General features: G+C 42.6%; 1 protein-coding gene and 2 long non-coding RNA genes across 4 annotated transcripts; 2 read left to right on the forward strand and 1 right to left on the reverse strand.

Moving 5' to 3' along the window:
• Positions 1–1,023: 1,023 nt before the first annotated feature.
• On the reverse strand, positions 1,024–8,609 carry ift57 (intraflagellar transport 57 homolog (Chlamydomonas)). 2 transcript variants are annotated; one of them, XM_083659557.1, is made up of 11 exons: positions 8,181–8,609; positions 7,581–7,755; positions 6,761–6,879; positions 5,677–5,767; positions 4,775–4,840; positions 4,506–4,628; positions 3,464–3,535; positions 2,998–3,129; positions 1,752–1,814; positions 1,486–1,552; positions 1,024–1,290 (listed from the first exon to the last, which is right to left on the reverse strand). In XM_083659557.1, the coding sequence occupies exons 1-11, from the start codon at positions 8,339–8,341 to the stop codon at positions 1,097–1,099; spliced, it is 1,263 nt and encodes a 420-aa protein (XP_083515683.1). In that variant the 5' UTR covers positions 8,342–8,609; the 3' UTR covers positions 1,024–1,096. The 2 variants fall into 2 exon arrangements, with proteins under 2 accessions (XP_083515683.1, XP_083515682.1); XM_083659556.1 differs by having other exon boundaries at positions 4,775–4,843.
• Positions 8,610–9,148: 539 nt separating this feature from the next.
• Positions 9,149–13,768, forward strand: LOC310796899. Its single transcript, XR_014553699.1, has 3 exons — positions 9,149–9,254; positions 13,103–13,173; positions 13,291–13,768. It is a non-coding gene; the product is annotated as an uncharacterized lncRNA (long non-coding RNA).
• A 7,058-nt stretch (positions 13,769–20,826) lies between these two features.
• On the forward strand, positions 20,827–23,277 carry LOC310796900. The gene is made up of 3 exons (XR_014553700.1): positions 20,827–20,864; positions 21,751–21,823; positions 21,969–23,277. It is a non-coding gene; the product is annotated as an uncharacterized lncRNA (long non-coding RNA).
• Positions 23,278–25,080: the final 1,803 nt, after the last annotated feature.

The following is a 25,080-nucleotide window of genomic DNA, read 5'->3' on the forward strand; positions in this document are numbered from 1 at the left end:
CGGTGGGGAGGTCAGTCTAGACGTAGGGGCCGGTGGGGAGGTCAGTCTAGACGTAGGGGCTGGTGGGGAGGTCAGTCTAGACATAGGGGCTGGTGGGGAGCTCAGTCTAGACATAGGGGCCGGTGGTGAGCTCAGTCTAGACATAGGGGCCGGTGGTGAGCTCAGTCTAGACATAGGGGCCGGTGGTGAGCTCAGTCTAGACGTAGGGGCTGGTGGGGAGCTCAGTCTAGACGTAGGGGCTGGTGGGGAGCTCAGTCTAGACGTAGGGGCTGGTGGGGAGCTCAGTCTAGACGTAGGGGCTGGTGGGGAGCTCAGTCTAGACGTAGGGGCTGGTGGGGAGGTCAGTCTAGACGTAGGGGCCGGTGGGGAGCTCAGTCTAGACGTAGGGGCCGGTGGGGAGGTCAGTCTAGACGTAGGGGCCGGTGGGGAGGTCAGTCTAGACGTAGGGGCCGGTGGGGAGGTCAGTCTAGACGTAGGGGCCGGTGGGGAGCTCAGTCTAGACGTAGGGGCCGGTGGGGAGGTCAGTCTAGACGTAGGGGCCGGTGGGGAGGTCAGTCTAGACGTAGGGGCCGGTGGGGAGGTCAGTCTAGACGTAGGGGCCGGTGGGGAGGTCAGTCTAGACGTAGGGGCCGGTGGGGAGGTCAGTCTAGACGTAGGGGCCGGTGGGGAGGTCAGTCTAGACGTAGGGGCCGGTGGTGAGGTCAGTCTAGACGTAGGGGCCGGTGGGGAGGTCAGTCTAGACGTAGGGGCCGGTGGGGAGGTCAGTCTAGACGTAGGGGCCGGTGATGAGGTCAGTCTAGACGTAGGGGCCGGTGGGGAGCTCAGTCTAGACGTAGGGGCCGGTGATGAGGTCAGTCTAGACGTAGGGGCCGGTGATGAGGTCAGTCTAGACGTAGGGGCCGGTGGTGAGGTCAGTCTAGACGTAGGGGCTGGTGGTGAGCTCAGTCTAGACGTAGGGGCCGGTGATGAGCTCAGTCTAGACGTAGGGGCCGGTGGTGAGGTCAGTCTAGACGTAGGGGCCGGTGGGGAGGTCAGTCTAGACGTAGGGGCTGGTGGGGAGGTCAGTCTAGACGTAGGGGCCGGTGGGGAGGTCAGTCTAGACGTAGGGGCCGGTGGGGACAGCGGTGGCCGGCTCGGGGATGCTGGTGGCCAGCATGTCTCGGGTCATGTTGTTCTTCTCTTTGAGCTTGGCCTGCAGCAGCGTGTGCTCCACCACGCCGATACGCACCTCCATCTGCACAATCTCCTGCTTCAGCTTAGTGAGCGCCTGACGGATCTTTACCACCGGAGCTGAGGAGAGACACACACACACACACACACACACACACACACACAACACACACACATTTGTATGTGTAGAATTATATTCATAATTTATAGAATCTATATACCGCTACTTACTTACACCTTATAGTGACAAAGCTGTTGCTATAAATAAGCAGAATTCATTTATCACAACGTGTTAGTGATGTGTGGACGTCTCACCTCCATCAGACATGCTGCTGCCTTTCTCCTCCATCTCCTGCTTCACCTTATCCAGCTCCTCACTGATCTGAGACCAGGCAGACAGACAGACAGGCAGGCAGACAGACAGGCAGACAGACAGACAGGCAGGCAGACAGACAGGCAGACAGACAGACAGGCAGACAGACAGACAGACTTTGAGCTGCATTTGATGTATGAATGAATGTTGCCATACTTACATATTAGCATTATGATACTAATATGAAAATGTGTGGTGCGTCACTGACCTCAGCCAGGGTTCGAGTCATAACCGTCACGCCTCCGCTGCCCTGCTGGTAGTGCTGCTTGGCCTGCAAGAGAAGACATGTTATCAGGCCCCTGCTCCTCCCTGCTCACCTCTGCTCACCTCTGCTCCTCCCTGTAACTAAACCACCAATCTGCTGAGTACAGGGGCCTCATTTATCAATATGTGCCGATCAGCGCTTCCGCCAGAGAAAAATGGGGCGGGACAACGTGTCCGACATGATTTCAGTTTCCCAGACAATTGGAATAAATTCAGGACAAATATTAGATCTGTGTTTATTGAGATTAAAAAATATTATACAATATTGCCATAAATTTCCAGGCTGTGCCAAACATGCTTCTATGACCGGTCAATCAAACGACGACAATGCAAAGCTTCAGGGTTAATTCATTTAGACTTTGATACGCTGCTTTGGATAATAACAACTCGACACCATGGACGTAGACTATTAAAAGAACACTGGCCTTTCAGTCCTCAAGATGAAGGCTACAGGTAACAAACAATAATGCATCCTTAACTTACCTTTTCTTCCACTTTAATCAAGTTAAGCAAATATCCCCAGGATACTTTTTCCAGGCCTTGATTTGTTTTGACCAGTTTGTCTGGTACGCAGATAGAGATCTCGCCCCTGCTAACTAGCTGCTAACTAGCTCATATCACTGTGTCGATGATGCTAACTAGCTCATATCACTGTGTCGATGATGCTAACTAGCTCATATCACTGTATAGATGATGCTAACTAGCTCATATCACTGTATAGATGATGCTAACTAGCTCATATCACTGTATAGATGACGCTAACTAGCTCATATCACTGTATAGATGATGCTAACTAGCTCATATCACTGTATAGATGATGCTAACTAGCTCATATCACTGTATAGATGATGCTAACTAGCTCATATCACTGTATAGATGATGCTAACTAGCTCATATCACTGTATAGATGACAATGTTCTTCACAGCCACAAATATCAGAACATGTGAGATGATTGGCAGGGTTCCTACACGCTTTCCATTTTAGAATTGGCACGATGCGGTCACATGTGTGTGTTTATAGAGTATTTTACAACGGCTTTGAAAGTGTCTCACCCAATCAGAATCAAGGACAGGAGCTATGCGTTTTATAATAAAGGTTAAATATAAAATAACAATAATGGATCCCAACGTGACAGTGATGAGTTAAGGGCGGGCTGGGGGCGGGGCTTGGGCTGGGGGCGGGGCGTCACCTGGTTGAGCTTGGCCTGAGCTTGGCGGTACTCCTGGATCAGAGGCTCCAGCTGGTTGTTGATGTATTTCTCTCTGCTGCTCACCTTCTCCAGAGTCTTCCCAATGTCCTCCTGTAATCTGTCCAGGTGACTCTGCATGCACGCGCATACACACGTACACACACACGCACACACACACACACACACACACACACACACACACACACACACACACACACACACACACAGCTTAACGACACAGCACAACATAACATCATTTCAACTCAACTTGATGGGGTTCAGTTCATGCAAAGTGACAAAGTAATGCTGGTTTAGAGATGTTTTCCCACTGTGGATTGTAGGCCTACAGTAAAGTAATGAGAGTCAGAGAGGAAAGCACTGGTCCAGTCCAGCAGGTGGAGCCAGAGTCCAGCGTGATGACAGGCTCCTCTCTCCTGCTGTGTCCTGGGCAATGAACTGAACACACCTTGGTCTCCTTCAGGGAGGACTTGATCCCATCTCTGTGTTGATGCATCTGGTCCACGTGGATCCTCCAGTCCTGCACACGTTCAACAACAACATCGTTCAACACTCACTTTGTTACGTTCAACAACAACATCGTTCAACACTCACTTTGTTACGTTCAACAACATCGTTCAACACTCACTTTGTTACGTTCAACAACAACATCGTTCAACACTCACTTTGTTACGTTCAACAACAACATTGTTCAACACTCACTTTGTTACGTTCAACAACAACATCGTTCAACACTCACTTTGTTACGTTCAACAACAACATCGTTCAACACTCACTTTGTCACATTCAACAACCAAGAGAAAAAGGAGCTTCTGGGATATTTAGGAGCAACATTTAATACAGAAGTATTGTATAGTATTGTACTGTATTGTACATGTGTACTGAAAAAATTTACCAACAATGTACATCTTCAATCAAATAAACGGGGGCACAAAACGCAAGGCGTGTCAACTTCGCTGGTCTTTGTCAGGCTGTACAGTATGTATGTCTACATACTGTACTTGGTCAATAAAACAGATTCTGATATCGCCCTTGAAGAGCAAAAACCTGGACGCATGATATTTGGTATGCACAATATTTTCTTTTTGATTTTCTTTGACCATGTCGACAGATTTTCATGGAAATCGGAAATCTGTCTAGAGAGATTCATATCATAACAATCATTGAAAATGATTATTATATGGCTGCACTGTGTATTTTATTTTCATTGATTTGCTACTACAGTGTTTGCATATGCATTCAGCAGCGGCTTGTACTACGTTAAACATTTCTTCTCTACTGGAACAGATGGATACTGCTTCCCTTCAAGCAGCACTGTCTGGTCCTTCACGTTCAAGTAGAAAAGTGCACTGTAATGTGGTGCTTGGTGCTTTATGGACTGCTTATAAGATGTGACTTCCAGGGTCGGAGAACCAAAATCAGCCACCCCCAACATCTAGCACAAAAGCGTCCCACAGGGCAGGCTGGGCTCAGACAGTACAGTTCAGTACCTTGTTGTCGGCGCGGATGGTGACTTTGAGTTGTGGCAGGACTCGCTCCACCTCCAGGTTCCACTCGACAGCATCCACCGTCGACTCCAGAATCTCATCTGGCTTAGAGGACGGGTCCACGTCCTGTCAGCGCCCGGGACGGAACCAACAACACAGACAGAGCCATCAGTAACCGGAGATAACTAGATGCTATCGGCTAAATGTGAAACTAAACTGTTGAAAAACGGTTCAATGTGTCATGTGACTGAATGTGTCATGATGTGACTCACAGTCTGTTGGGTCCGGGACTTCAGGGCCTCCAGGTCCATGACATTCTCCTCCTCATCGTCCGGCTCCTCCTGACATAAACATATTTATACAAATATTTACAGTATTTTAATGAGCTTCCTTTGTTCAGGACTTTTCAAAAGATAGTTACAGAAAAGCCAGAAAGATTCAAAACATTGTTTAATAAAGAAAGAAAGAAAAAAGAAAAAGGCTAATTCTGTTTGAATAAAACAGGGGAAATCATCAACTATTAGGGCTGTGCAATTAATCTTTTTTTTTTTAATCAAAATAACAATATGGTCGCCTGCAATATTGCAATTGCAATATTTGTTAAAGACTAAATGTGTGTGAAAATACTATTTTAAACTAGATATTGTTGTGCTGCAGAGATGTCTTGGCCAATACATAATATTTTACAGACTTCAGAAAACATCTTAGTTTGGTACAGATCCTTGCAAAAATCACAACACAATCATTAGAATGTTTTTCAATGAAAATGAGAAGAATGAGAATATCGCAAATAATATCACAATTGCAATATCTGTCCAAATAATCACAATTAGATTTGTTTATATTTATTTTTCAAAATCGTTCAGCCCTAGTAACTATCACAATCACTGAAGTACTTACCTTATTTTATATATAGCTGGTAGTTGTGTTAACAAGTATCAGGAGACAAAGTGTAGCCAGGACCTTTTCCATTTCAAATTCATTGTATTGACGGTTTTAACTTGACAACATAAACATTCTAAATTGCCCCTAGCTTACTTCCTGTTGCAGTGTGATGTGATATAATAGCTGAAATAAGCAAGGTTTTCCTTAGCGTGAAAATGGTCTATACGGTTCGACAGATAGCAGGTGTGGGGCGAGGGGTACTGAGGCAGAGGAAGCTGAATGAACCTACGATCATCTCCTCCTCCACTTTACTGAGCGTAAGCTCTGCATCGTCTTCCGTCACAGCCTCTTCTTCTGTGGTTTCTGTCGGGTAGTCTGGCCTGAGCAGAGGAAGACGACAAGGAAACTATAAAGAAGGAAGATACATCACTCATGTCACAGCGTTTGAATTTTGCATTGGGGCCAGACTTTGGGCACAGTTCTAGTGAATGGGGCAGGCAGGGTAAGTCCCCCTATAAACCATCATATCTGTGTCCTTTTACACCCATAAGTCTGGCCCCAATGCAAAATTGGAAGGCTGTGACGGGAGTGATATCTTAGTCAAGTCAAGTCAAGGTCACCCCGGGACAGGGCCAGAGGCAAGAAGCTGGAGCAGTGCAGACAACAGTAGAGAGTGGATCAAACAGCACAGAAAATAGAAAAGACAAAACTATCTATTTTTGTTAAAAGTGTCAAATGTGTTTTGAGTAGGGATGCACGATATTGGATTTTTTTGTTGCTGATATCAGATATGCTGATATTTTCCCCAACTCTTTTGGCCGATTGCCGGTGCCGATATATGCGCATATTTTCCCCCACCCAAATTCAGAGCATCAAGTCTCTCCTGTAGTGGAATTAACACATTATTATGCCCACTCTTATGGTGACGTCCCACTGACAGATACAGACAGAAATACAATCCTTTTCAAAATGTCCACAATCACTGGGCAAAACAAGAAAACTACTTCAAACTTAAGTTATGTAAAACATGCCATATTTGTATTTACGTAACAATTTCTTTCAAATAAAACTGAGATTCATCCTACTTAAGTTAGGCTTGGATGATATCGGCCTGTCATATCAGCAGAAATGTCATAGGCTTCAAATATGGGCATCGGCCTGATATTATAATAATAATGATAATAATAATAATAATAATAATAATAATAATAGATAGGACTTATATAGCGCTTTTCTAAGTACTTAAAGATGCTTGATATGACCCCTTATCGAGCCGATACCCATATTTAAAGCCTTTTTGGGCTGATAGTGATGAGGTACTGTTATCATGGTGCATGCCTAGTGTTGAGAGGAGAGGGGAGAGTGTGGAGCACCTTCTGAAGGAGAAGCCTCTCTTCTTCAGAGCCTCCTCAGCCAGGCGGTCCAGCACGAAGCACACGTGTTCTCCTGAGCCAGACTTCAGCTTGGAGGGAGGGAAGTCCACCTTCACACCCTGCACAGGCACACACAGGCTGATTCAACATGGCCGCCATACGCACACATGACTTTTCCATAAGCGCCAGCTGTCGGCAAAATGGCCGGACATTAAAACATTTCCAGCCGGCCTACTTTCTCACTGTCACAATAACCACAATATTGCAACACCGTGCTACTGTTTAGACAAGAAGCCAACCGCCACAAACGTGCTGTAGTGTGTTCACGCCGCCCCCCCGGCAGTAATTCAGAGGTGTCGCTTTGTGAAGTAGCTCTGTTATGAGTGAAGCTAGGCTGCTGTGTTTCTGCCTCTCCACCATGTTGACTTTCTCTGACCACGGAAACAATGATCGTGTTAAATAAATGACAATAATAAATAATGATAATTGTTGAGAGGCCTGAATAATGTGCTGAATCCCAAAACATTTGGTACGTCTGGTGGCGGTTTGCTCTCCTAGCTTGTCATCCAGAGAGGTCTGATGATCACAGTGCTTCACACACACAGCATAGCCCCCCTACCTCTGCTGCAAGTGGAGTCTGTACGTTATATATTGCTATGCAGATTGAGTCTGTACGTTATATTGCTATGCAAATTGGCATGTGACGTCAGTTAGTTGGTCTCTATGCACAGAATCACCAACGTAGAACTGTACATGCTCAAACCAGCGGAGAGACCTACGACGAAGCAACAGCCCCGCGTGGACGCAGAGCCTCACTTACAAAGGCCCGGAGCTCTGCCAGGATGTTGGAGACGGTGGCGTTGGGTTCGTCGCGCTCCTGAGGCTGCGCGAACGAGCGCCCCGCCGCGCCGATCAGCCACGCCGCGATGATGCTGAACAGGTAGAACTGCTCGCCCGGGTTGGAGGCCACGTGTGGACTGGAGACAAAGTAATGTCTGCCGGGAGGAGACAGAGAGGAGACCATGAGAAGGAGAGCAACAGATTCATTATAAACTAGTTGACATTAAAGTTATACCTCAAATATTTTCATTGAAATAAATATCTGTTAAGTCATTATCTATCTGATAGTGAGTTAACACAATGGTGATTGAGCCATTGATGGAAGCCTTTGCATTTTCAGTATTGTAACATTATGATTTTGGTGTCTGTGGTGACACAGGGTGTGTGTGTGTGTGTGTGTGTGTGTGTGTGTGTGTGTGTGTGTGATTGAGAGAGAGAGAGAGAGAGAGAGAGAGAGAGAGAGTGTGTGTGTGTGTGTGTGTGTGTGTGTGTGTGTGTGTGTGTGTGTGTGTGTGTGTGTGTGTGTGTGTGTGTGTGTGTGTGTGTGTGAGAGTGTGAGAGAGAGAGAAGTTCTTCACACCTGGACAGAGTCTTCATGTTGTGTTTGGTCAGGACTTCTTCCTCATAGTCCAGCAGCCTGAGCTTCTCCAGCAGATCCTCCATCACCACGAACATCTGCTGGGCTGCTCCCGGGCCTCGCTCGTCCTCCTCTCCGCGTCTGTTATCATCCGCCATTAGCATTCAACTGGAACATTAAATCTAATCAATCTGAACTATTCCAGCAGCCAGCTAGCCTGGGCTAACGTTAGCCTGCTAGCTGTCAGCCAGGTTTGTTTGGATACCTCCTCCGTTGCCAAGCAACCGAGAGCTAGCTGACCTCGCCAAAGTTAGTTATCCGTGCGAAAAGAGTCATTTTCTAAACCTGTGGTTAATAAACATTTAAACTCATGGGATATATCTATAGAAACTCACTTAACGCCATGACCGTGCTGCGACAAAATCAGCCGCATCTCCATCAAATCTGTACCAGCGTCAAGTCAGCCATAAACAATGTCACTTCCTGTTATGTCTTCTTCTTCTTCTTCTTTTTAGTTTCATGGCGGTTGGCAAACATATGTATGTAAATTACCGCCACCTACTGGAGTTTGATGTCCTCTTCATAGTGCATCTATTTACAGTGTTCATCACATAGTGCTCATAGTGTCCATTCTATGCCTGCTGCTCAGAGTAGACCCACCCGGCTCAGACAGGAGCTGTCGCAAGTCTCATGTGGGTGTGACTGTGGCGAGACATCCACCTGACACAAGAGTTTGCAGGGAGCGAATAATCTCAGTGGACTCAGTACCTGTCTCCCGGAGCCGTTTCGGGCGACTCATTAAGCCTCCTCGCCAAACTGACTTTGTTTACTAGGGTGAATTCTGGGGGGGCTTATGTGGTGGACACTATAGGGGATATAATTCACCCCGGAACTATGGGCGGGGTTGGTGGTGTTCCGGCCGCTGGCCGGCTATATTTTGGGGTTACACAGGAAATGAAACGGTGTTGTGAAATGCTACAAGCTAATTAATTACCTGTACCGATTTGCTTTGGTGATTAAAGTGAAGTGAATCAGGATCCTGCCTCTGTCCTCCCTCCTCCGGCACTACAATCTTCAGTAAGTAATTAAGCTAACTGTTGTCACACAACTGCCTTACCCTGGGCGCTTTGCCCGGCTAGCAGGGTAAACAAATGCTCACTTTGTAACGTTAACGTTACTGGTCTCTTTTGTTTAAATTGAAGCACACATATAGCCTTAACGCTAGCTAGCTAACCAACTGCGTTAACGTTACTCGCCATGTTTAGGCGAGGTCTTCCTCATGCAAAGGTCTAGCTAGCAGCTAGCTAACTAATGCTGACTTTGAAAGGCTAAACAAACTGTGTCTGTATGACTTGGCAAACACAGATATTTACCAGAAAACAACTGTCTTCATAAATGAATGGAAAAAGAGGTATAGAGACAAGACATGACAGTCTTGTTTGATGTGCAACGTTAGCCATTTTGTTTGCCCTTCCTTTAGCTCTGCGGCCCTAGCATGTTTGTTTGTTTGTTTGCTTGCACATTTTAAAAGCAAACAGGTTAAACATAAAATAAAATGTATACAAAGAAATAAAAAAAAACGTGCAGGTGAGATAGAAACCCACTAGAAATCTCCCCTAAAGACAAGAAATATACATAACAGTAAATGCAAGATAACAATAGTTAAGTTGTATACATTTTACATATTAGTTTGTATTTGTGTAAAATGATTAGAACAAAAACAAAGACAAAAACAGCACTATGTTGAGAGGTTCAAGATAGATTCAAGATTTCAGGAGTATGTAGAAACTGGATCATTCAATGCAATTTCTATTCAATATTAGAATACTTTTAAGTCTCTTTTTGTATAGAGATAAAGACAGAGAATCAGACAGTAGGTGCAAGTTCTTATTCCATACTTTGGCTCCATGGTATTTTAATGAATACTGTCCCCTAGATGTATGATACATTGGTAGGTGAAGGTTATTACTTTGTCTAGTTGAATAAGAGTGAACTTGAGAGTTACGAATGAAGAATTTTTTACAACTTTCTGGCAAGTCATGTACTTCACTTTAAAAATAAAGATACACAGTTGAGAAATGTTGATATTAAAAATGGACAGTATATTACATTTTGAAAAGAGTGGTGCGGTTGGAGCACATGGCTTAGAGAAAGATGCCAATCGAACAAAATGTTTCTGCAGCAGAACATTTTTGTGAAGATACAAAGTACTGGCCCATACAATATCACAGTAAGTAAGGTATGGAAATATTAAACTGTAGTACAGTGTTAAAAGACAAGAGAAATTCAGAAGACCACAAATCCTTCTAATAATCCCCAGGGATTTTGTAACTTTCATACAGACATGACTGATGTGGTTTTTCTAGGTGAGTTTCTCATCAATCAAGATTCCTAGGAAGATTTATAGTTCATTTTACCAGCAAAAATCATAAAGTTTGATTTTTTTTTACATTAAAAAAAAAAACTCGTAACGGGACAAGCCCCGTCTTTTATTGTCACACAAACACCACAACACATGCATGCGGCCACAACACACTCATGCTGACGGTGGCCGGTGAAAAGTGTCCTCTGCATTTAACCCATCCAGGCATGTCCTTTCCTCCGGGGGGCAGGCCAGGAGCAGTGGTCGCTTTCTCGTACAGCGCCCGGGGACCAACTTCGGATGTTGTCGTCACTGGTCGGATGACGATGACGATCTGATCTTCTGCATGTTTTTAGTGGGGGGGTTATATATGGAGGAACCCCCTGGGGGAGCACCGGGAGAACATGCAAACTCCACACAGAGAGAAAGGCCCTTACGACGAGATACCCCACCTGGGCAGTAGGCACTGAAGATATGGGGGGACCACAACCACAGCGCCCACAGTGTCCCAGGCGAGAATCGAACTCAGGACCTTCTGACTGTGAGGCGACAGCTCTACCACTGAGCCACCGTGCCCCCTTTAACATTTAATGTCAGTTTATTTGTCTGGAACCATTTAGAATACATGAGCAGGCCATTATTTACCTCGTTCATGAGAACGGTCAAATTTTTATTGGAGATCAGTAAATTGGTGTCGTCTGCAAATAATATTGGAAATATTGTTTTTGACACTGCTGCAAGGTCATTTATGAAGATAAGAAATAGTAGGGGGCCCAAAATTTAGCCTTGAGGCAACCCGCACTGAATCTTAGCTCTCCTAGACTCTATACCATTGGTATTAACATATTGTTCTCTGTTATAGACATAATCACAAAACCACTTATTGACATTACCATGAAAACCATATGTATACAATTTAGCAATGTTCGCCTGGCTCTAGGTAAAGAAGTTAGCAATCAAAGATTCCAAGACCTTAGTAAATTAATGCAAACTTAAGTAAATTATTGTGAAGAAGACAACATATGAATCTACAGTTTATGCAAATTATTACATTTACAAGATACACTCGTGTTTGCTCGTGGTAAACAAGCGGTCTCTCTAGCAGACCAGTCAGTTTACATGCAAACAATAAACAGATAACTCAGAATAATCAGGTAACATTTACATGCACTTAGCGGCATTGAATAAACCTGATGATTCAGCAGTAACCTAGGTGTGTTAATTGGTTTTCTCATAAACTGATAACGGCTTTTATCTGATAAAGGATGCTGTTTACATGACACTTGTCAAAAAGTACACAACGCAGTTTTTATATGTATTCAAGACCACAAATGACATGTTTACAAGAAATCACACAAATGCCTTGCAGGGGCTTTAAGGTACATCTTAACTAGGAGAGCATAAAGGGACCACTAACCTCTCCTCCCCCACATACCCCTGCTCTCCCTCCCCACCTCCTCCCTTTTCCTGCTCTCCCCTCCCCCACATACCCATGTTCTCTCTCCATCTCCTCCCTTCCCTATTCTCTCCTCCCCCACCTTCCACCCCCCTTTTCTCCCCTTCTCTCTGCCTTTCTCTGTCATATGATTGTTCAATCTTGTTATTATTACTACTGTAATAATAACAAGACGCGGGTCGAGGTCTTAATCGGCCTCGGCTGGGTCTACTGGGCGAGGGTGTATGATGTTGACAGACCCGAAACACCTTACGACCCCAGCTAACATCACTGATGACGCGTCCCAGCGCATGCTGTAGTATGTATTTTGAAACGTAATTGCTACTGTTCTGTCAGCTAGACTTAGCTAGACATATTTTCTGTGAAGTCCTCTGAGACATGCTTGTGAATTAGGGCTATACAAATAAACTTGACTTGACTAACCCAAACTTTGGCATGGACCAGGCCAGGGGTTCCCAACCTTTTTTGGCGTGTGACCCCACTTTGCTGTCACACAAATCTAGGGACCCCAGAAATTCAAATTTCAGTACAACATCGATAATATCATCAGTGACATCATCAATGATGTTACATGTAACATATTGACTTTTTTAATCAGAGATTTCTGACTTTAATCTGAGAATTCTGACTTTAATCTGAGAATTTTAATTTTAAACAGAAAATTCCGACTTTAATCTGAGAATTCTGACATTAAACTCAGAATTCTGCCTTTAATACCATACGTTTTCTGACTTTTTTCTCACAATTCTAACTTCATTTTCAGAACTCTGACTTTATCCTCAGATTCCTGACTCAGAACTCAGACATTTTTCACATGGCCCCAATCCTCTTTGGTAGTTAGTTGTGAATTATGTGTTGTGCAAAAAAAGAAGAAGAAAGAAAAAGAAAAAGATTAATTCCAAGCGACCCCACTTGGGGTTGCGACCCCAAGGTTGGGAGCCACTGGTGACGTTTCACCTGCCGCAACTAGAGCTAAGCTCAATATCTTAAAAATCAATTTGCAAATGTTTACAAACACACCAGCAAGTATTATTATTAATTTTTATTATTATTGTTGTTTTTTGTGGGTGTTACCAGTCTTACCGACTGTCTGTTTGATCATGTCAGAGCTGATTGGCAGGAAGAGAGACTTCTGGCAGAGGGGGAGAGGAACACTCAAAATGAATCCTTCAGAAGAGGTGAGAAAAAATATCACTGATGTTGCAACACACACACACACACACACACACACACACACACTCTCTCTCTCTCTCTCTGTCCTGATTCTTTCTTTGTATCTTTCTCTATGGAAACAGACAGGCACCAGCGGACCCAGACGTCACCGTTGTGATCAGTGTGACAAAACATTCACAAAACTTCATCTGTTGAAGCGTCATCAGAAAGTTCACTCAGGAGAGAAGCCCTACTCCTGTCAGGAGTGTGGACACTCTTTCAGTCGGTCACAACACCTAAAATCACACCAACGCATTCACACTAAACCCTACAGCTGTGACCAATGTGGGAGCAGCTTCAGTAAGTTAGCTAACCTAAAATCACACCAACGCATTCACACTGGAGCTAAACCCTACAGCTGTGAGGAATGTGGGAGCAGCTTCAGTAAGTTAGCTAACCTAAAATCACACCAACGCATTCACACTGGAGCTAAACCCTACAGCTGTGACCAATGTGGGAGCAGCTTCAGGGAGTTAGGTACCCTAACAACACACCAACGCATCCACACTGGAGCTAAACCCTACAGCTGTGACCAATGTGGGAGCAGCTTCAGGGAGTTAGGCACCCTAACAAGACACCAACGCATTCACACTGGAGCTAAACCCTACAGCTGTGACCAATGTGGGAGCAGCTTCAGTCGGTTAGGCGCCCTAACAACACACCAACGCATCCACACTGGAGCTAAACCCTACAGCTGTGACCAATGTGGGAGCAGCTTCAGTCAGTTAGGTGCCCTAACAAGACACCAACGCATCCACACTGGAGCTAAACCCTACAGCTGTGACCAATGTGGGAGCAGCTTCAGTGAGTTAAGTAACCTAACAACACACCAACGCATCCACACTGGAGCTAAACCCTACAGCTGTGACCAATGTGGGAGCAGCTTCAGGGAGTTAGGTCACCTAACAAGACACCAACGCATCCACACTGGAACAGGCTACTGGTGCGATGGCTGTAAGAGAATGTTCACTCGGTCTGATAGTCTGAAGAAACACCGCTGCATCTAAGCACCTGCTGAAGAGCACCTCCACTGTCTGCCACTCAGTGTTCAGAAAAGAAAAAAAGAGTGTTCAGACACACAACAGATGATCAGTTTTCAGTTTTAATTGTTTCTGCTCTGTATGTTTTTTTATTTTATTTTCTGAAGTTGCTGCTGTTTAAATGTTTGAAGATATATTTGTAAAATCCTGCAGCTGCAGTGGAAAATAGTAACAGCAAAGAAAAATATGATCTAGATAAGAGATGGAGGTTCTGTGAGGCCAAAATACCTGAGAAGTGTTTTTGAAGTCTGTTGAAAAAGGTCAGTACTGAGTTTTATTTTGTTTTTTGTTTTTTAAATGTTTACATTATGTTTTGTATATTGATTGTCCTGCAAGTAGGTGTGTGTAGCAGAAGAGTTACCATTCACTTCAACTGTTGAGGATGATGGAACTGTGTTGAAAGCAGCTGTCAAGTGCTGGAATAAAGCAACATGTTCTTTTCTCACATCTACGCCATTCAGTTTCTGTGTGTGTGTGTGTGTGTGTGTTAATCGCTCTACAACACAGGGTCAGACTCAAACCAAGGGGAGGAGTTATCACAGTAACAAGTAAAACAGTGAATTTTTTTCTTTTTATTCACCTTATGTAGCCCCGCCCAGTTGACCCAGTTGTGTTATGACTTCCTGTTCAAAACTGTCTGTTTTACCTGCTCACTAGTAGGTACTGTACTGTCACAGGAAGTGTCAACACAATAGGAAGTAACTGGCTGACCCCTGTGTTGGAACATAAGGTGAATAGATTAGATCCAAATATAGATAATTGGATCTCATATCAAGAGCCTAGAGTCTCATGTTCCACTAATCTACAGCAGTGCACACTTCCTCTTAGCATGTGTGACACTTCCTCTTAGCATGTGTAGCATATACGATATATATATATATATCGTATATATATATATATATATATCGTATATATATATATCCAAGTCGAGTTGCAAGTCTGTTGATTTTGTCAAGTCGTCATCAAATTTGTGACTCGAGTCCAAGTCATGTGACTCGAGTCCAAGTCATGTGACTGGAGTCCACACCTCTGCAGTGATTTCTCATCCACAGCACAAAGTAGTTATTTTCAAGTAGCCTAATTAGGGTTAGTTTTGTTTTAGTTCAAGTTTAAACCAAAGATGAATTGTCACTGAATCATCACACCATAAGCATTACATTATTACGTTAAATAATTAATTTGCTTTAACTGGGTTTACTTTAGTTTATGGCAATGGTTCTCAAAGTGGGGGGGTTCCAGGGTGTCCCTTCCAAAAAGGGGATAACTTATTTTCACTATAATTCCATAAGTAACACAATGACAGAATTGATTACTTTGATTTTGGTCGTAGGTTTCATACATACACCTGCAAATCATCGAGGGATTACTTTGACTTCTGCTGTATATAAACTGTTCTGCTGTGTGTTACATAACAGGGTCTCTGAGTGGGCGGAGTCCAACAGCATCATAACAGACGAACAAAATGGGTTTAGAAAGAATAGGAGTTGTATAGACCATATTGCCACTTTAACTGCTATCATAGACTCAAGGAAAAAGCTTAGGAAATCTACCTTCTGCTCTTTTATCGATTTTTCCAAAGCCTTTGATCATATTAACCGTAGCATGCTATGGGAGAAGTTGTCAGCTGTAGGCCTACATGGCAACATCCTTAACTGTCTTACTGCTCTGTACGAAAATGTGAAATGCTGTGTCCGTGTAAATGGTAGTCTTACAGATTGGTTCCCAGTGGACATCGGCGTAAAACAGGGCTGCATTTTGTCGCCTGTTCTGTTTTCCATATATATAAATGACTTAAGCATAGCCATCAAGGCCCTGGGAAAAGGTGTTCCTATAGGAAATGAAAAGATCTCTATACTCTTATACGCGGACGATATTGCCCTGATCTCTGAGACAGAAGAGGAGCTACAGGAGATGCTGACACTGGTCCATAGTTGGTGCCAGGAGTGGAAATTAAATATAAATGTTGATAAAACCAAAGTAGTGCATTTCAGAAATCCAACAAAGCCCGTGTCCAGTTTTAGCTTCTCCTGCGGGCTTTCCCCACTAGAGGTCGTCAGAGAGTACAAATATCTGGGTCTTTACTTAACAGAGTTCCTAGACTATAGTGTAACTGCTAAGCATCTAGCCTTGCATGCTAACAGAGCACTAGGTGCAATTATAGCCAAAAGTAAAGTATTGGGTGGTTTCCCCTTTAAATGTTTCACTAAACTGTTTGAATCTCTGGTTCTGCCCATCCTGACCTATGCAGCTGCTGTCTGGGGTTACAAAAGTCACTCTTGTATTAATGCTGTCTTCAATAGGGCATGTCGTTTGTATTTGGGTGTCGGTAAATACACACCGATTGCTGCCATTCAAGGTGATTTGGGGTGGAAAACCATGTGGCAACACCAGTGGTCGTGCATTTTTAAGAACTGGAAGAGACTGTGTGGTATGCCGGATAACAGGCTATGTAAACGTGTGTTTCTGTGGGCTAACCAGATGAGAAATGTGAAAAACTATGCTCATACTGTACGAACATTTTTCAGCTCTTTACATTTATCCCATCTCGCCAGCACTGATCTAGTTCTCTCAAGAAATGATCTACGGAGTCTTGATCAAGCAGTTGCAGAGGCAGACAAGGAGAAATGGCTCTTGCAGATTAACAGGCCAGACGGAAACAAACTCCGTACTTACTGTTCCTTTAAGAATGTTTTTGAATCAGAACCCTATGTACAATGCATTATGCCCAGGCAGCATAGAAGTGCCCTTGCAAAGTTTAGATGTGGAGTCGCTCCCTTAGCTCTGGAAACCGGCAGATACACCAACACCCCAGTTGAGAGACGTTTCTGCACACTGTGCAACAGTGGTTCTATTGAATCTGAAGCCCACGTTCTATTACACTGTGAACTTTACAACGACATTCGCGCTGATCTTTTTATTTTTCTATCAAAACACTACGAGAATTTTAATGACCTTGATGACATAAATAAATTGCATAAAATTTTAGCTGGTGAACACGGTATAAATGAATGTGCCAAGGCCTGCCACCTCATCCTAAAAAGAAGAGTAGCCTTCATGAGCACCGCCCAATAAACTGCCCCTTCCTTTTACATAATTGTATTGCCAACTGTATTTTCTGTGTAATAGTACTTGTATGTATGTTTTTATCTTTTATTGTTCTGAATTGTATTGTGTCTCACAACTCCATGTGAGTGGTCCCCAACTTTTTAATGCACTTTTTGCTGTTTTTTTATACCATATTTGTTTGTTGAGGAGTGACACAAAAATAAAGATATATCTATCTATCTATCTATCTATCTATCTACATAAGTAACACAATGACAGAATTGATTACTTTGATTTTGGTCATAGGTTTCATACATTTTCTGGAAAACATCTTAAAGCAAAAATCGTATCCAATGGGGGACCCTGGGACCAAATGTTATCTGGGTGTCCGTGGTTAATTTGTGTCAATTTAAGGGGGCCTTGACATGAAAAAGTTTGAGAACCTGGTTTATGGTACATAGCTTTACTCATCACCAGTTTAAAAATAGCCGGCTTCAAGTCTAAAATGAACAAAATTCATGAGTGACTTCCTGCCATGTCAGTGTTGATGTGGTTTCATAGCAACAGTAACCAGGAGCTGCAGGGAGGATGAGCCATGTGTGGAGGCCAAGTAAGGCACATGCTGTAATGGTATGGATGAGTCTGTCCCAGAGAGCGGCCAGGAGGAACTAGTCAAGGGACAGGAAACCTCAACAGGGTCAGGACACATGATTGGTTGGACGGTTTGAGGTGTCTGACAAATCATCTCCCCTGGCATTTTATAATTCACAATTGAAACCTAATGTTGAATCAAGTTTGACTGAGCTACAGCTAAATTGTCAAATATGGCCGTCTGCTCGCCGCCTTGGCATGAGACTGAGGTCTGGTGGTACTAAAACCTCTCATCACATGGACAGCTTCTACCCAACTGCCATCTGTCTCTTCAACGAGACCTGAAAGCTCCACAAAGGACTTTATCACTCCCTCCCCCCAACCCGCCCACCCTGCCCCCACCATGTCACTTTAAAGGACTTTATATTTTGCACTTCATCATTTGTGATTGTTTTTCTGTATTAGTTTGTCTTCCACTTGATGTGACCGCTGTGCTGCATACTTGCACTAAAATATAATACAAATTAAAAAATAAAATAAAATAAAAAATGCAAATCAAGACCAAACAAATGCCCCCCCCCCCCCTTCTTTTTTTGGTAATCTATCATGATATTTGTCTAGTATCCTAAATGTAGGCTATACCTCTCTTCCACAGAGTGGTCTGATGTGATTCTACTATTATCAAAAGAAAGGAGGGTAGAAAATATCCCAAATAGCTCCAATAGGCTATAGCCTAAGTAGGGGAGAGTGGGGTGAGTTGTGCCAGTGGGGAAGTTGTGCCACCCCTTGTATCTAGAAAACCATAGAAGAAATTGGTCATGTGACCACACATTTTTGAAGAGGCATCCATTTTACTCACTCTGCAAAGAAGGGAGGCAGATGGCACAAGAGCTAAGCACATTTAAGTTCAAAAAACTGTTTTTTGCCTCTCAAAGTAAAATTTTTATGATCAAGGTTTATTGATTGTTGTGTCTGAACAATTATAGACAAGCTTGAAAACATTTCACACATGTGTTAGTGTTTTAGTAAGCTACAATATGAGGCTATACTGATAGCATGATGTTAGCTCCAAACCAGCTATATGATACAAGTTTGTTAAAATGGTGGGGATGGGGTGATTTGTGCCAAAAGGCCTGGGTTAAGTTGTGCCAGTGCAGTTGCAGTTGATTTAGTGAAATTTTATTTCATTTTGTTCTTAAATGTTTAAATAGACCTTGTTGAAGAATATTGCAGTATTGGCAAGTGTAGCCTGGCTCTGTGATAGTTGATTTTGTTCATTTTGAACATAATTTTTATTTCTGAAAATGTTAAAATGTAGGTCAACTGCTGCTACCGTTTAGCCTTGTTTAACCCTGTTATAGTACACTGGACTTTAGTGTTATCTTTATTTTGTCTTGCTTTGATATAGCATTACAGTATATGAGATGAAAATGTTCTGTTTTACTTCAGTAATCAATGGCACAATTTACCCCAACGTATTCTCTCCAAAGGCACAACTTACCCCGCACCGGGGGCAAGTTGTGCCAAGAGACCACTTTTTTAAGAATAGCCATATTTTTTTAACAGTTTATTTACGATCCAAAGGGAGTGTTCCCAGTGGTGCACAACATCCTGAAATATATTTACATATTTTAGTTGGAGGCATTACTGTCATGCCCTCACTTTAAAGACACCTCAAGTAAAAAGTGGCACAACTCACCCCACTCTCCCCTACAGTATGTCATATATGGTGAGACCATGATGCCAAACTCATACTAGAAGTTTCATATTGCCTCTCTGATAATAAAATGTGCACATCCTGTAAGATATGACTTCAGACTAGGGATCATCGACTAGTATTGTCTATACTGCTGCAAACTTGAGAGAGAGAGAGAGAGAGAGAGAGAGAGAGAGAGAGAGAGAGAGAACGCACGCTTGTGTTGAAACCAGGAAGAAGTTCAACCACACGCTTGTGTTGAAACCAGGAAGAAGTTCAACTCTGGAGCGAATTAATAATCTCAGTAAGTAGTAGTTCACACAACTTGAACACGACATGCATAGTCATCAAACTCTTGAGCTAATTCTGCTCTCACTCAGAATGTCAAAATAGAAGCAATGTGGTGTATATTTTTTGAGATATTAACATTTGTTTGGCACAACTCATACTGCTGCGGGGTTCCGCATTTTGTAATGTTTTTGTATACAGTACTTGTTTGTTCATCCATGTTGAAAATGTGTTCTCACCAGTGTTGGAGGTAACTCATTACAGAAGTAACATATTACATGTAATATGTTACTTTTAGTAACTCAGTAATATCACTTATTACTTTTAGGATTTCAGTAATATTATACCAGTTACTTTGTCAGGTAACTCAAGTTACAAATTTAGTTTTTTTTTAAATCAAAGCACATATTTAAAAAGGTTACAATCATTTCCTAATCAAACTGTGTGTTTTTATGCAAATAACCACTATAGATGACGATAACAAAGGAAAATAATAACATTTAGAATGTTGGATTGTTTACACTGACTTCAAGGCAGTTGAAATTATTCTTTGGGATGGTTCCGGGGCGGCGATGTCATTCTGCTGCTGCTGTTGTTTTGGTGAAAGTAATGCAAAAGTAGTGTAATAAGTAACGAGTTACTCTACACAGACAGTACTATTGTAAAGTAACGTATTACTTTCAAATTAAAGTAACTAGTAATATGTAGTATATTACATTTTGAAAGTAACTTGCCCAACACTGGTTCTCACCATGTATAAAATACATGTACCTAAATACTTATTCAATTAGGCTATGAATGTAGTGTAATAATAATAATAATGAATGATTGTTGACATCAAACAATAAACTCACATAATTAACACAACATAAAATAAAGACAAATGTATCCTAAGGGAGACAATAGGCTAATATAATCTAAATTAATTTGTATCTTGTAGAGTTGGATCTCAGAGGTGCCGTGGAGACAGAACTCCAGCAGCAGAAGCAACGTTACTGTAAGTGTTGTGGTTTGTGCTTTATGATTTTCATCTTTTATGTGAGCACAGGCAGCAGGATCAGCCACAGTACAGTACTCTATCTTGTGGCAGGTCTAGAAATGATATTTCTAGTATACTGTTGAAGGTGACAATCTTCTAGCATGTTTTTAGCAGGCAGCAAGCTCAGACTTGGACAGATGAAGCTATGCGGAAGTGATGAAATCTGTAGTTACTCATATGGCCATGATGTGAGGCTGGCTCCAAAAGCGAGTCAGTCCCCGTTCACCCCATGTTAAAATGCCTGTCTTTACAACAGGATTAAACATGTTTACAGCCTGGTTCAAAACACGGTTTTGGTGAGTTATATAACTCACTAAATGAGCGAGTTCTATAACTCACTCGTTTAGTGAGTTATATTATATATTATATTAGAGTCAAATACCGGTAGACGAAAGAAAATACTATGTTTTGGGCATGATTGACAGGTTGCCTGTCCAGTGAACTGCTTTACTACATCAGGGAGGAACACTGGTGTACAGGACTTTACGATGCATGCGTTTACACTGCCTGCATGGCAGCCCTGCGAGTAACACCATCCTCTACCCGGTTGTCAAAATTACGCAACGCAGAGTTTTTATATGCGTTCAAGACCACAAATTACTTATTTACAAGAAATCACAGAATTGCCTCGCCCACAGCTTAACTAGAAGAGCATAAAGAGACGACTAACCAAACAGTAGGAAGTGTAGACAGTGACGTTTCACCTTCCGCAACTATAGAGCTAAAATCAATATCTTCAAACTTAATTTGCAAATGTTTACAAACACATCAACACATTATTATTGTTGTTGTTGTTTCTTTGTGTGGGCGTTCCCTGTCTTACCGTCTGTTTTGATCATGTCAGAGCTGATTGGCAGGAAGAGAGACATCTGGCAGAGGAGGAGAGGAACACTGTCAAGATGAATCCTTCAGGAGAGGTGAGAAAACATATCACTGATGTTGCAACACACACACACACACACACACACACACACACACACACACACACACACACACACACACACACACACACACTCTCTCTCTGTCCTGATTCCTTCTTTGTATCTTTCTCTATGGAAACAGACAGGCACCAGTGGACCCAGACGTCATCGTTGTGATCAGTGTGACAAAACATTCACAAAACTTCATCTGTTGAAGCGTCATCAGAAAGTTCACTCAGGAGAGAAGCCCTACTCCTGTCAGGAGTGTGGACACTCTTTCAGTCGGTCACAACACCTAAAAACACACCAAGGCATTCACACTAAACCCTACAGCTGTGACCAATGTGGGAGCAGCTTCAGTCAGTTAGGTGCCCTAACAACACACCAACGCATCCACACTGGAGCTAAACCCTACAGCTGTGACCAATGTGGGAGCAGCTTCAGGGAGTTAGGTCACCTAACATCACACCAACGCATTCACACTGGAGCTAAACCCTACAGCTGTGACCAATGTGGGAGCAGCTTCAGTCATTCAGGTACCCTAACAACACACCAACGCATTCACACTGGAGCTAAACCCTACAGCTGTGACCAATGTGGGAGCAGCTTCAGTCAGTTAGGTGCCCTAAAAACACACCAACGCATCCACACTGGAGCTAAACCCTACAGCTGTGACCAATGTGGGAGCAGCTTCAGGGAGTTAGGTCACCTAACATCACACCAACGCATTCACACTGGAGCTAAACCCTACAGCTGTGACCAATGTGGGAGCAGCTTCAGTGAGTTATGTAGCCTAACAAGACATAAACGCATTCACACTGGAGTTAAACCCTACAGCTGTGACCAATGTGGGAGCAGCTTCAGTGAGTTAGGTAGCCTAACAAAACATAAACGCATTCACACTGGAGCTAAACCCTACAGCTGTAACCAATGTGCTAGCAGCTTCAGCCAGTTAGGTACCCTAACAAGACACCAACGCATCCACACTGGAACAGGCTACTGGTGCGATGGCTGTAAGAGAATGTTCACTCAGTCTGATCATCTGAAGAAACACCGCTGCATCTAAGCACCTGCTGAAGAGCACCTCCACTGTCTGCCACTCAGTGTTCAGAAAGAAAAAAAGACAGTGTTCAGACACACAACAGACGATCAGTTTTCAGTTTTAGTTGTTTCTGCTCTGTAGGGTATGTTTTTTTTTCTGAAGTTGCTGCTGTTTAAATGTTTGAAGATATATTTGTAAAATCCTGCAGTTGCAGTGGAAAATAGTAACAGCAAAGAAAAATATGATCTAGATAAGAGATGGAGGTTCTGTGAGGCCAAAATACCTGAGTGAAGTGTTTTTGAAGTCTGTTGAAAAAGGTCAGTACTGAGTTTTATGTTTTTATTTTTTTAATGTGTTTACATTGGTTTGTATATTGATTGTCCTGCAAGTAGGTGTGTGTAGCAGAAGAGTTACCATTCACTTCAACTGTTGAGGATGATGGAACTGTGTTGAAAGCAGCTGTGAAGTGCTGGAATAAAGCAACATGTTCTTTTCTCACATCTGCGCCATTCAGTTTCTGCAACTGCAAGTGTGTGTGTGTGTGTGTGTGTGTGTGTGTGTGAGTGAATCGCTCTACAACACAGGGTCAGACTCAGACCAAGGGGAGGAGTTATCACAGTAACAAGTAAAACAGCGAAATCTTTTCTTTTTATTCACCTTATGTAGCCCCGCCCAGTTGACCAAGTTGTGTTATGACTTCCTGTCTTTTACCTGGTCACTAGTAGGTACTGTACTGTCACAGGAAGTGTCAACACAATAGGAAGTAACTGGCTGACCCCTGTGTTGGAACATAAGGTGAATAGATTAGATCCAAATTTAGATAATTGGATCTCATATCAAGAGCCTAGATTATTATATTCCACTAATCTACAGCAGTGCACACTTCCTCTTAGCATGTGTGACACTTCCTCTTAGCATGTGTGACACTTCCTCTTAAGCTGCGTTCAGAGACAGAGACAGAGAACAGAGCTTAATTACAAAGGGAGGCATTTTGCATTCACGCCCTGCAAACAGAACACCCTAAAGGCCTCAATGAGGAGCTACTTCTTAGCTGTTTTCTTTAAAACCTTTTTAAAATTATATTTTCTATTCTTGATATATTCCTAATGTATTTATGATCCTATCAGTTGTACTGAGAACAATAGGACCTTTTTATCCGTTTACTACAAGTAAGGTTAACCAACCTCCTCTTACAGTAAATGGGGCTTCCAGCCCTGGTTCGCACTTGAGCACATTCGACGTTGTGGTATTGTGAGGTTCTTTATACAGAGCCTTATTGTGAAGTACTTCCGCTTTGATTGTATAATTGTTTATACAACACTTGTAGGCTACTTGTGATTATTGTAAAGTTATTATTCTAAATGCTTTTCTAATTCTTGATTAGCAGAACCTTGCTTCTCTACTGGTAAGGCCTATTGTGTTGTAAAATGTTTTATTTACTAATTGATTGTACTTCCGGCTTGATTGTATTTAGCCGTCTTTTTTTGCCTGACACAGCACAACGCTGAGGAAGGTCTTTGACTGAAACGTTCGTTGTCTGCTGCCCAGGTTTGAGGATATTAAATCATATGAAAAGACATTTGGAGTGCTGGCTTCTCCCTTCTCTGAACTATTTGCTTGCCCTGCACCCAGTGAGTTTTGAATCGATTTTGAGTGTGCTCGCAACCTGTGTTTTTCAATTTATTAAAAACAAACAGACAAAATAAAAACAACAAAATAGCGTGCGGGTAGAGACAGGAAAACCTAGGTGGTTTTATACAGGCTCTCTACCTCAGAAATACAACCAATATTAATCAAAACAATACCAGTTTAGTCATTCATGTTTCAGTAGACCTTTATTTATACAAAAACAAAACAAAGGATAAATATCTGATGCTGCTTATACATGCCACAATAACACAGATCATAAACCCAACACTGTTTTTCATTCACATGTTTCATCATTGGACTGGAGATGATCGTAAAAATGACAACAAAACACAATATGGAAAGTGAACTTATCGATAATCCAAAATGAAAAACAAAAAAGCTATTTGAATGTGTAATGTATGCAGGAGATGCTACTGTTGAAATATATAAGATATGTTACAAAAAGGTGAACTTGAAGTATTAGTGCTTTGCAGGGCAACAGCTCACACCAGTTACTATGTGTCTATCGCATTCATTTCATCATCATTACCTTCTTGTCATCTGTCAGTCATCGCAATGCAGA

Source organism: Poromitra crassiceps (assembly GCF_964638095.1).
Source record: "Poromitra crassiceps genome assembly, chromosome: 23".
Taxonomy (NCBI): Eukaryota; Metazoa; Chordata; class Actinopteri; order Beryciformes; family Melamphaidae; genus Poromitra; species Poromitra crassiceps.